Source organism: Gymnoscopelus braueri, assembly GCF_963280865.1.
Source record: "Gymnoscopelus braueri genome assembly, chromosome: 5".
NCBI lineage: Eukaryota > Metazoa > Chordata > Actinopteri > Myctophiformes > Myctophidae > Gymnoscopelus > Gymnoscopelus braueri.
The window spans coordinates 32767707-32780751 of NC_137606.1; the positions used below are offsets into that span (position 1 = coordinate 32767707).

At 41.1% G+C, this 13045-nt stretch overlaps 1 protein-coding gene across 2 annotated transcripts; it reads right to left on the bottom strand.

Moving 5' to 3' along the window:
• Positions 1-3499: 3499 nt before the first annotated feature.
• rnf168 (ring finger protein 168) lies at positions 3500-12102 on the bottom strand. 2 transcript variants are annotated; one of them, XM_080428389.1, is made up of 9 exons: positions 11828-12102; positions 10149-10343; positions 9463-9661; positions 8731-8801; positions 8206-8385; positions 6401-6492; positions 5779-5854; positions 5293-5464; positions 3500-4278 (listed from the first exon to the last, which is right to left on the bottom strand). In XM_080428389.1, the coding sequence occupies exons 2-9, from the start codon at positions 10302-10304 to the stop codon at positions 3740-3742; spliced, it is 1485 nt and encodes a 494-aa protein (XP_080284515.1). In that variant the 5' UTR covers positions 10305-10343; positions 11828-12102; the 3' UTR covers positions 3500-3739. The 2 variants fall into 2 exon arrangements, with proteins under 2 accessions (XP_080284515.1, XP_080284514.1); XM_080428388.1 differs by having other exon boundaries at positions 5293-5488.
• Positions 12103-13045: the final 943 nt, after the last annotated feature.

Here is a 13045-nt window from a genome sequence, read left to right on the forward strand (position 1 = left end):
ACAGCAGACAGACAGACATCGAACTTCCTGTCATTCTAGCCAGAGCAAATCACAAGTGTAGTTAGGGAACATTCAAAACTTCATCCAGGGTGAGTTTACCGGAGGCATGCTAATTCTGTCCCACTAGAAACTGATCAGATGGATGAATTCCTTGCTCAAGGGCACCTCAACAGTAGATAGGTGGAGAGTTACTTTCCCTTACCACTTGTGGTCACAGGCCGGAATCTCTTAAATTGACCTCAGACAGAGAAACAAACAAAGACAGACACTTTGAACTGCCTTTGTGTAGTTAGAAAATCTAGTGGTTAGAAAATGTATTATGTATCAGTATGTAGTAGTCTACTAGTATATAGTGGGGTTTAAATCTCTGCTGTAGAGCAGACCTGCAGTGTGTGAAACACATCAATGTGTTATGGTGTTATTAGAAACTGTCTTAGGAAACAGTCTGCACTCACAAGGTAATTAGGAAATTAAGAACAATTACCTTATGAGTGCGGACTGTTTCTGACCGTTTGCTGAGAGGCTGCATCCGTCTTAACGCCACTGACCTTTGTCCCATAGTATTTGAAGTTATTAGAAACTGGTCATAAATAAAAAGAAAGGATGAGTGTGTGTTGGTGGTTTTGGGGGTGGTGTTGGGGGGGGGGGGGGGGGGGGTGACATGCAGAAAAGGTCACAAGTTGTAGCCAAACCACAACATCTCGAGTACAATAGCACATACCTCACTTCTCCATCCACAAGGAAGTACCATGGTTAGATGGACGGACAGACAGACGTCATGTCATTCTCACCAGAGCAATGCAAGTGCCAGAGCAAGTGCATTTGGGGAATAACATTCATAGCTTCATCCAGAGTGAATCTATTGGAAGCACATTCCGTCTGACCCAATGGAAAATGAAGGGTTAGCTGCCTTGCTCAAAGGCCCCTCAACAGTAGTACCTAGATACAGTAATGTACATGGAATTTTAACTGACAATCTTCTAGTCCCAGGCAGGATTCTCATACAAGTATGTCAGCCATAGCAACAAACTGAAGGACGGAGACCGGCTGACAGACAAGTGGACAGTAAGGGCTTCTATTCTGACTAGCTGTCAATCAACAAGACTTCTCAGCATCACATGAAGAAACCAATGGAAACTCTTCGTCTGACTCTACTGTATGCTTTGTGTACATGTCAATTAACTTTGGCAATATTAGATTAGATAATAATAGATTAGAAGGCGGCTAGTGGTTTTGCTTAGTCATCCAGACATTAGTCAAATCTAAGCCAAAACTCACTTCAGAAGAAAGTCCGCCGATTAATGCTGACGTAGGCTGGTTGTTGGATTACTCACGTCCACACGGCCCCAGTAGAGCAATGGCCCTTTAAGATGACGATGTGAATTCATGTTATGACCAAATAAGGAAACAAAGAATGTAATGAGAATGAAACTAGACTGGCTCATGAAGCAACAAACAATGAAAACTTTGACATGTGAAATATGAATAAATGTTAAAATTATAGTTGGTCTTTTTCTTTTCTTTTACACATGCTGGTAAGAGTTATTCACTAGTAGTGATATGAATGCATGGACATGGTAAACGGCCTGCTGCTCTATAGCATCTTTATTCAAAGCGCTTTACAATGTACATTACATTCATCCATTGACGCTAACGGTGGAGGAAATCATGCAAGGCAACAACCTGCTCATCAGGAGCAGTTAAGAGGTTTCGGGTCTTGCTCAAGGATAATTCAGAACAATCCTCTAGATCACTAGTTCTCAAACGTTTTAGCTCAAAACCTTTGCCCGGGGCCCAACCTAGTGAAAATAGCAAATCTACAAGATCTGCTTCGCGCCGCGTTGTGAGCTTGTGGATCTGCTATTTTCACTACTTCTTAAGACTCATACTAAATTATTTTATTTATTTATGGAAATTATTTTTTTTTTTAATTTTATTTATGAAATACTTGTTGGAGAAAAATGTTGGAATTGATTTTAACTGATTATTCCTTTTTGCTAATGAGAGAAACAAAAAAAAGGGGACATTTAATCGGACCCACACAGAGGTCCCGACCCAACAGTGCCCTAGATAGAAGCCCAAGTTGTGTGGCATTACCCAACATGCTGTGTAGAACATAGAATGTGTTTATGCACAGACAACCTCCTGCTCAATATAGAAAATTCAAAGTCTTAAATCCCTGTCAAAAACAAATTCCTATCAATAGCTCTGCAAATCCAACTATTACACGCCCTTCACTTTTCTTTCAGCAACCAGCTGTAGCGGTTAGCTAACTCACTGACCAGTTTAATTTTTGTTTTTTTTTACAAAAATGCCTTTTTATCCCTTTAAGGCAGAAAGCAAGTGCATCTAATACTATCTTATGTATGTTCATTGTATGTTATTCAGTTCATTGCCTTGTTGGCTCTGTTGTCTAATATCACGTATCTGTACAAGCACTTTGTAACTTTAAGAAGTTTCTAAGTTACTCATAACCAAGAAGAGTGCTAAATAAGACGATTATCTTGTAACCCTAACCCCCAATTAGCAGCACCGTCTCTTAACTATCCCCAAGAGACAGTGGGGGCAGCAGCATGCCACTTGGACACAGGCCGGGGGCTGATCGATCAGCCTCGGTCAGGTCGCCTGGAGGAGGGTGTCTGTTGCAAGACCCCAAACACCCAGTGACTCCAAGTAACAACACTGATGATGTGTCTAAGTTTGTGCATCAGTTGATGTTTTATTAACTTATTATACAAGATTTGCCCACTTGGCTGCCATAGCTGAATGGGTAGAGGCCATCTGGGAAACAGAAGGTCCCATTGTTCGCCCCCCCGGTCCGCCCAGTATATGTGTTAGTGTACACTACAGTATAAGTGTCCATGAGTAAGACACAATATCCCCTAATTGCTTGCCGGGATCTGTATTAATAGCTCCTAATAGTCAGGAAGGGTAAGTTCAGATGACAAATTTTAAGCAAGTGACAAAAATAACCCCAAGGAGTGGGGACCAAATTACTAAAGTACCGTATTTTCCGCACTATAAGACGCACCGTCAGTGCGCCTTATAGTGCGGATGCGCCTTATAATGCGGTGCGCCTTATATATGAAAATAATAAATTTATTGAAGGTGCGCCTTATACTCAGATGCGCCTTATAGTGCGGAAAATACGTGCTGAAATAAAGCTATAAAAGCAGTAAACATATCACACCAAGAAGCATTGCTACAGATGCAGCCGCTTCAGAAATGCCCCGCGGCAGAACGTATCACAACAGCACTGAGCACCTGGGGATCAAATGTTATAGCTTTTATGGAATCAAGCAGACGTGGAGTCCTCTCTCTGTTCTTCTACTTGTGAAAAGGAGCAAATGAAATGATTCGTCCTGAAAAGCAGCGGTTTGCTTTGGCATTCATAAGTTTCCAGCTTTGCGGAGAGGAATGATACTGACAAAAAGCACTTGGGAGTGAAAACCAATGTTCATATTACAGTTTTAAAATAATTATTAAATCTCTGAATGGCTAAAGTACAAAGTGTTTATTTATAGTATTTTACACTTTCACTCTATACCGGTTGGAAAAATACACCCCAAAAAAACAAGGGTAACACCTTTTAGGCAGTCATGGGTTACAGTTTCCAATAACCAAAAAGTAAAAATGTCTTTAACTGCTAAATACATGTTTTCATATCTCAGGTCAGCTGTCAGGGTTTGAACCTCCTGCAGCATTTGAACACCTCACACTGCCTCCAACAAATTCCATCTCAGTGTTTCCCCAGCCTGTCAAACATCTCCTTGAGTGTTGTCTGTTTCTTGGGTGTCTCCGTTTTCCTGGTACTCCTATTGGTACCAGTACTGACCCCGGTCTTCGTTCTGGATATGTTTGTTTTAACCGTACCTGAGGATCCAGCGGTCATACTGGCATTGGGACTGATCTCAATGGGGCATTTGGGACTGTCCTCAATGGGGCTTTCTCGAAGGCGGTAGGCATTGTAGGAACCCTTGCTGCGGTCTGTGGCTCTGCGCTTCTCTTCTGTGTTCAACGTCTTCTGCAGGAGAACAGCCATTCTCATGTCCTCTTCCTCCTGATGCCTGCGCTTCGCCAACGCCTCCTCATGCTGCTGCTGGATCAACTCATGGAGGAGCAGCGAGGAGGAGGGAGATGAAGAGGAGGAGGAAGGAGGGGATGGGCATGGTCGCTTGGTACACCTCTCCAGGTCCATTTCAGAACTCTTTCTCTTTCCAGAAGAGGTCATCCCTCCATCTCTGAGTGACTCTGGACTCTGGAGAAACCCCACATCACCTGGTGGATGACAAGAGAGGAGAGGAGAAAAGTGAGGGTCGTTTTCCCATACACTGTTAAATCGTACCATAACACTATACCTTTATTTTCATTATAGTCAATGGCAGCGACTGACTGGCTTTATTGTTGAAAATCACATGTGTAGCAATCACTCCCACTCCCTACTGCAAACTGCCAGCAGTCAATGGCAAAAATGTTATCAGCCTGAGCAAACACTCAAACCCTCTGAGCGGTAGGCTACTGAGCAACTACTGAGCAACATCTGACATTACACTGGCCTGGGTACACTGCACTTTGACACCACCTGTCCAACCGTTAGATAATGCAAGTCATACGGCTTAATTACAGAAGTAATTACAATTGGATTACTTTGAATAAATTGTACTATAGGTCAGTTACAAGGGAAAAGAAAAATATCATTTTTGCATGTCCATTCATTAGTATATGTGAACACATGTAAGGAATAAATGTTTGCAGTGTTCACACACACACACACACACACACACACACACACACACACACACACACACACACACACACACACACACACACACACACACACACACACACACACACACACACACACACACACACACACACACACACACACACACAGTTTATGCATTACATTAAGAGCAAGCAGAGATAGAGATCATATCAAATGGAGGTCAGTAGCCTAACTGGTGTAAATTGGGGGTCCTTGGAATTAAAAACGTTGAGAATCCCGGTGTTAAACTGTAGAATATAGTTAATTAACAGAAAATGTAATGTAAACATTAACTGTGCAAACAGGGCTTTGTTTAGAATATATATAGCTACAAAATAAAAAAAAATTATAGTTAAAGTTTATTGTATTTTGTACAGATTTACTGTGCTATGTTGCACAGTCCTCCTGCCACCAGAACAGAACACAAATAGGAGAGAAGAGGGCTGGCTGTATCGGTGGTCATGCTGAACTAGGTTTGTCTAATGTTGTTGTATTACTGATAGGTGGATATTGAAGTGTTTCCATACCCGATTGGTGTTTATCTGGTAGTACTGGTTCCAGTGTTCCTAACAAGGCTGTAGGCCCGGATGGAAGGCTTGAATGATTGGTCTCCTGACCATAGTAATCCAACCTGGGCATGGAACACTCAGATGGGTCCCTGGTAAGCGAAGTCGAGCCCTGGGAGTGGATGATGTTCTCCTGAGATGAAAACAACCGGACTCTCTGGGAGGGACACAGTGCAGGAGAGACAATAGTAGGACAACTGAGAGGCAGACAGTGTAGGAGAGACAGACTGTAGGAAAGCTGAGAGGGAGACGGTGTAGGAGAGACCGAGAGTAGGGCAACTGAGAGGGAGACGGTGAAGGAGAGAGAGACAGAGAGCAGGAAAGCTGAGAGGGAGACAGTGTAGACAATGGGACAGCCGAGATGAAAGGGGGTTAGAGGTCTGAGACAATCCCTCCTACAGCCACATGCCTTTGAACAAGGCACAGCAAATGTCTTGATCAGCTCACCTTATTAGCCATCAAGGAGGATGTTGGACTGGAGTCTGATGAACTGGAGACCCTAAGTGGAACTGGAGAAAAGAACCTGTGCACGCACGCACGCACGCACGCACGCACGCACGCACGCGCGCGCACGCACACACACACACACACACACACACACACACACACACACACACACACACACACACACACACACACACACACACACACACACACACACACACACACACACACACACACACACACACACACACACACACACACACACACACACACACACACACACACACACACACACACACACACACACAATGTATATTGCTCCTGTCTTGTAAGCTTGGATAATAATTATAATATTTGTAAAGGTATTAGTAGTATTGGTTAAAGGTAAAATAATAATACAATAATCATTATTTGAAGAGCACTTAAAAAAAAGTGTTATGGGCTTTACATATTTATTTTTAATTCTTACTCTTTGGATAAAATAGTACATAACATATGAACCATTTAGGATTACATTCAAAAGAAGACACATACTGTATGTACAAAAAGAAGAGATCTCTTCTTGAGTATTATTTAAGGTACTTGTAGTGTTAGCTAAATGTACTAATAGTATTAGTTAAGGTACTTCTGTATGTCTCCAGAGGTGTTGTGTTTCTTCTTGGCCGCTGACCCGTTGGTTCGAACGTTGGTCTGAGATGGTGAGATGGGACTGGTGTTCTACAGGAGAGAGATATTTAATTTTACACACACATACTATACACAGTACATGAATATAAATGATATACACACATATATATCCATGTATAAGGGCTGTCAAAGTTAACATGTTATTCATGCATTGCCTTCTTAACTGTGCTAATTATTTTATCTCCATTAATCCCATTTCGCCTTTTGGGGCGGTGAAACCGCCCCTATATGTGAGGTTTGGATATTTGCACACCAAATCCTGCGCTGTGATTGGCCACAAATGTACCCCCCTAACCCTGCACCGTGATTGGCCAATCACAGTCTATTCAGGACTGTGATTGGCTAGGGAAACATGACACATGTGCATAGCCCTATATAAGAAACCATAACTTTAAAAAAAACAATAAATTTGTTTTTTTAAAGTTATGGTTTCTTCCATCACTTCTTCCATCACTTCTTCCATCACTGTGATGACCACTGTGACCACACCGCCCACTTCACACTGGGTATGATTTTTTTACTCTTTGAGGCATCTGTAGGTCTAAGTGTATTGCCCATTGCTCCTGCTCTGAACACAGACACAAAATGAGCTTTTGATCTTTCCATGTAGTATCTCCTCAAAGCAAAACAATTAAAACAATGACAGCGATTGGGGGTTGGGTGCTGAGGACAACTGGTTTGGGATTCGCTTACACCCACCTCTCACTCTCAAAGTTTGTGGGTCTTGTCACAGTGTCAACCTGCTTCAGATTACGAGTGCACAGAGCTTCCATTCACAGTCTTCATTTACAAAATGAGACAGCGTTATGGACAAATGTCAAATAATATATTAATAATGCACTTCGTGCATTATTAAAGGTATCATGACATTCATTTTCACTTTTTTTTTTTTCCAATGTTTTATTTGGGGTTTTATGACCTCAATTACACCCAAAAAACCTGAACTTAGAACATTCAGTGGATTTTCTGTGGTCTGGGGTTTTCTGAATAATAAGGCTGAAAAGTAATCTGAGCTTGGCCCTTCGACAGTGAGGTCACAGTCGATTAATCCCGCCCACTCTCCTCCTCGCCCCTCCCCTCCCCTATCCTTTCCTTTGGGGGGGGCGGAGCAGAGGCGATGATTGACAGGCAAAATCCCTCACCAGCGACACCCGCAGGCAAAGATTTCTTTTTTCATTGCAGTTGAAAAGGCTTTAGAAATGTGAGAGAAAAACACCTGCCATGGATCACTGGAATGGAATTTTGACTTAAACTTTTTGTACACTTTTGAAGGACCAGGACAAAGACTTTGAATGTGGTGTAAAAGTGAATGTCATTAAACCTTTAATATAGTCAAAAATCAAAAGTCAAGCCAAATCTCTCCCTAGAGATTTGGCTTGACTTTTGTTCAAAACAGCCAGCTCACAGCATGTGTGCTATTTGGAAATATGTTGCATTTGAGATGAATAAACAAGGAAAGATAATGGATACCAGCAAGCCCATATGCAAGCAATACACAGCAGTGCCAACCAAAGCTTCACTACTTTGGCACTACGCAAAGTAGCATATGTGTGGTTAATCCAAACACATGTGAATAACATGTATGCACATGTTAATATTCCATTTAAAACAGCCAGTAGTAAGTAAGTAGTAAGTAGTAAGTAATGATGATCACATCTTCAACAGTGGCTGAACTCTATTCTGCTTGGTTGGACGTTCAAATGTATATGTGTCTTTCTCTGTCTCGCTCTCTTTTACACACACCAGTTCGAGGTTGAGCAGCTTGGCCAGCCTCTCATCATCCTCAAGTTGTCTCTCCTGAGTCTCCTCCTGTCTCCTTCTCTCCTCTGCGAGCCTCTGCTCCTCTTCAGCCAGGAGCGCTTTGATGTACTGCTCACTGGCTGACCTCTCTGCCTCCTCCACAGTACGTTTCTCCTCTGCCAGCTAGAGGAGAGGAAAAGAAAAGACAAGAGAGAGGAGGGGAGGAAGTGAGGAGAGGAAAGTAGGGGATGGGAGAGGGGAAGAAGGTAAAGTCATTTTTCAAAATAATCCTTTATGGATTATGGAAACGTTTTCATATATCTATTATATGAAGTGTTTTCACATTGTTCACTAAATATATTTATTACATTTGTCATGTAGTTCGTTAATAAATATCAATGATATGAGGTGTATTCATACAGTTAATTGATAAATACTGTATCCATTATATGAAGTGTGTTCATATAGTTTAATATAAATATCTATTGTATGGTTTTATATTGAAGATACTGGCTAGTATTCAGTTACCTTACTGATCTCATCTTCATACTCCCTCCTCACCTCTCCTGGCTCACTGACCCTGGGTCTCGACAGACACACTGCACAAACACACGTGTGCACACACACACACACACACGTCAATACCCTCAGTAAAGTAAACACGCTGTGAAATACTATCTCAGCAATTAAACCGAATCACTGAACAAAAAGTCAGATATTCAAAAGACATTCTGAGGTTAAGTCTAGTAACAGAGGATGTGTGTTTGGTTCCCACAGCAGATAACTGTAGTGTTGAAGTACCAGTGAGGAGTACACTAATCTCTGGCTGGACCCGTATCTCTGAATACATTGCATTTTAATACCTGGAGCTCAAAGTGAGAAACTCTCCATTTTAAGAAATTGTTAGGGCTCCATTTATATTTCTCCCTACAAAAGTCTATAAAGACAATGATATGGTGAATTCCACACACCCAAACCTATGTCCATAATCTGTCACTTTCACTATAATACCTGAAATTTATATGGCACTTTTCTAAGTACTCAAAGTCGCTGTATATGCGAGTGGGGGCCAATGACTAGAGAATGTGTCTCTAGTAACAAGCTTCCTGAAAACTACAAACGATGCAGCCTGTACAAAAATATATTTCACCCACTTCTGTAAACCTGTAATGTGTCGATAAAGCTGATTCTGATTCCTCTGACTGTTTTAGAATTGGTCCCATTTTATTATAACATATCACCATACTCGTATGTCCCTACCTTGGTTGTCGTCTCCTCCGTCTTCCTGTCCTCTGATGCGTCTCTGACATTGCAGAGGAAAGGCGGCCTGGATCCGTGTCCACAGCTTCTGGTTCACCATAGTGTTTTTCCGGCTGTGTAGACGAGACCACGTAGCCACTCTCTTCCGGCACAGAGGACAGCACATAGACGCCTTGTCCGCTGACTCCAGGAAACACTCCTGACAAAAGACAGAAACAGTAATGTAGGGGTGTGACTTCTAAACATTTAAACGCTAAATAAAATAAAATAGAACACTTCAAGGAAGTGTTTTAGTCGTATAACAGACACAAAGTAATCTAAATGATAATGGGTGTATATACCTTTGTGATACAGAGTTAATTTACCTTAACAACACTGGAGCCGAGCGATGCAAAATAATTTAGGATCTAAACACCCGACAGTGACATCGAGTAATGCTAGTGGCACCGATTAGCGATTATATCAATTCACGCCAAGAATACTTTGCAGCAAACTTAAATACGGATTTTCACTTTGAAAATGTGCAAAGTAAAGTTGCAACTATAATTCCCCATTTTGGCTGACTGGTACAAGTGAAGTTCAGATAAACAGTGTTCTATTGTATAAAAAAAACAGACAGACAAAGGAAGGGAGAGACAAGAGTGAGAGATTCAGACGTATACAGAGAGAAAACGTTTAAAGTGAACCTTGCAAAAGGTGTGTTCACAAGGAAGAGTCACTGGTTCCAGAAGGATGTCCAGACAGATGGGACAGAGACAGTCTTCCCGGGACAAACCCCCTCCTCCACCTTCTCCCCCCTCCGTGGACAAAGTGGACACCTCAACCTGGGACACCGGCGGCATCGCTCCACCTCTCAACAGATCACTACAGTCCTACGAGAGCTGAGGGAAAAGTCACACATAAAGATTTCCATATTCGATCAACCTATAATTTTTTTCTTTTTTTCCCCCGTATATTAAATTCAGTGTGATTAATTTAGACAAGTTATCTGGACCTAAAAAGGCATTGTGAAATATCTTTAATATATTCTACCCAGCAATCAAAACAACTGTTTATGACTGCTGGGTACAATATGATATTCCAAGAATGAAACGTTATTTTCATTTCATAATATGGAACAAATACAATAAATAATGATTATGTTGGTGAAGCTGTACTGTAAATAGCATACTAAAATGTTTTACATGATTCATTACTTAACTCATTGCAACCATTTTTTTATTCCATTTTGGAATTGAATTAATGGATTAATCGTTTCACATGACATTCTTTGGAGAATGTCAATACTTAGTTGCCATGAAAGTTGTGTAAGGTTAAGGTACATTATTATACCAGGATTACCCACAGACAATGTGCATGTCTGGGTAAATTTACACAATGATGACTTCATACTACTATGCTGCCACCATAATGTGGAATGAACTACCAAAACCCTTCAACGATCTCGACACCCTAGTACCCAAACTCAAAACAAAACAAAAAAATAATGTCTGACCTCAAAATACAAGTGAGCCTATTTTAACTCCTTGAACACCTTGGTAATAGCATCCTCTCAAAAGTTCTTATCTATTGATTAATTTAAAAAATATATGTAAATTAGCTATTTGTTGAGTTCTCATACGGATTTGTCATTTGCATACAAGTGGCTTTAGGCATTGTAAATAGATGTGTATCTAATTTGATCTCTGCCCTGCCCTGCAGGAGTTAAAGAGCATATTTATTTCCTCTGAAAAACTAAATCAAACTACAATAATCAGAAACATTGAAATATTTGTTTTTGTACACAAACTTTTGACTGGTACTATAGTTCTTCACACACTGGGTTATGAATATGAAGCCAAAATATGCAAGAAATAAAACCAGAAGAGCAGAGAGAAAAATGGTGGAGGTGAAATTTCGTATGGAAAAACGGGACACTGGTTATGTTAGTCAGTCTACTGACTGACTGGCTGATGTTAACGTTACACATCAGCCTGGTGCAGTGGTGGAAAGTAACCAAGTAAATGTACTTAAATTCTGTACTTAAGAAACTGTTTTGGTACTTTTACTTAACTGCAGTATTTCCAAATGTTGTACTTTTACTCCACTATAATTATTTGAAGACTTTAGTAAATAGTTACTTTGTATACTTTTGTACTTTTACTCAGGTAAATTTTGACAGATAATTTCTCCATTGCAGCATTGATACTTTTACTCAAGTAAAAAATAGTACTTTTTCCACCACTGGTGGGTAGCTAGTTAAACAACAATGCTACCATTAACGTAAGCATTACTAATAATACTGTAACAGCTCAAACTACTCGTCTAAGTCCATTGAAAAGAACAGGGAGAGTATTGTAAATAAAACAATAGAGGCTCTACTCACCCGGACATGAGATAAACGTAAGGTTTTGAAGACCAAAACAAATCTGTGCTAGCTTTAGCCAACAGGCTAACGTTAGGGGTAAAGCTGGGTTGTTCTCACTTTGTGTAAAACAGTCAGTCTAATAGACCACTACCTGACATAACAGAATGACACGCGCGTTGAGTCAAATCTGGTAGCCAACAACACACAAATGCCGGGGAAATTAAATCAAACTAATTGTATATAAACCGTTTTTATTATGCGTGATGTAAACATGGAGCATGGGGGAGAAACTGGGGGGCGGAACTACAAACATGACAGTCCAATGGCGCCCTTTCATCACCCTCTGAATGACGCATGCGCAGCTGCCCAGTGCCCCCCGGTGCCTCCCAACACACACTCCTTCTCTCTCGCTCTGCTCAAAGACCACACTGCCGTGCGAGGTCTCCGTCTTTAGTAAAAAAAATAAACAAAACTATTTCGCTATTCACTGAAACAAAGGCTGGTTTGTGTTGTTGGAAGTATATTCTCCAGGGTGGGAAGCTTCTCAGCACCCCACCTTCTCTGTAAAATACAATTTTTGGGAAGAAAATAAAATATTGTCTGGCAGATGGAAATTATTTTATTTATTCCACTGCGCCCTCTACAGACTTGGTCAATATAAATTACCATCGACCAGATCTGTAGAAGGCGCAGTGGAGTTAATACAATACTCACTACTACCGCTCTGGACCAGGGCTTTTCTCGCCCCACGCGCGCGCGCACACACACACACACACACACACACACACACACACACACACACACACACACACACACACACACGCTCACACGCACGCATGCAACGTATTGCAATATATTATTTGTTTATTAATATTATTGAACTTTTTATGATTATACTGGTTATTATGATGATGATTATTATTAATCCTTCAAATTTCAACAAATTATTTAATGCGGAATTTTGCTGTTTTGTCAAAACATAGTGGGGAGCCAGTCAGCCAGACAAACTTTGGACCGAGTTCTGTGACGTAACCAACTGATGGAGGAGAGAGAGAGAGAGAGAGAGAGAGAGAGAGAGAGAGAGAGAGAGAGAGAGAGAGAGAGAGAGAGAGAGAGAGACTTTAGCGCTCAGCGGATTTGAGATTGATGGATGTGGAATTGAAACAGTGAGGTCTCAGAGAGAGAGAGAGAGAGAGAGAGAGAGAGAGAGAGAGAGAGAGAGAGAGAGAGAGAGAG

What these genes read in the sequence shown, in the direction of transcription:
- rnf168 (XM_080428388.1), bottom strand. Translation starts at nt 10,304, where the DNA reads ATGCCGCCGGTGTCCCAGGTTGAGGTGTCCACTTTGTCCACGGAGGGG. An exon ending in ATGAAGATGAGATCAGTAAG is followed by an intron (nt 8,386 to 8,730) that starts GTAACTGAATAC and finishes CCTCTCCTCTAG; the next exon opens with CTGGCAGAGGAGAAACGTAC. An exon ending in CCTCCTTGATGGCTAATAAG is followed by an intron (nt 5,489 to 5,778) that starts GTGAGCTGATCA and finishes TGTCCCTCCCAG; the next exon opens with AGAGTCCGGTTGTTTTCATC.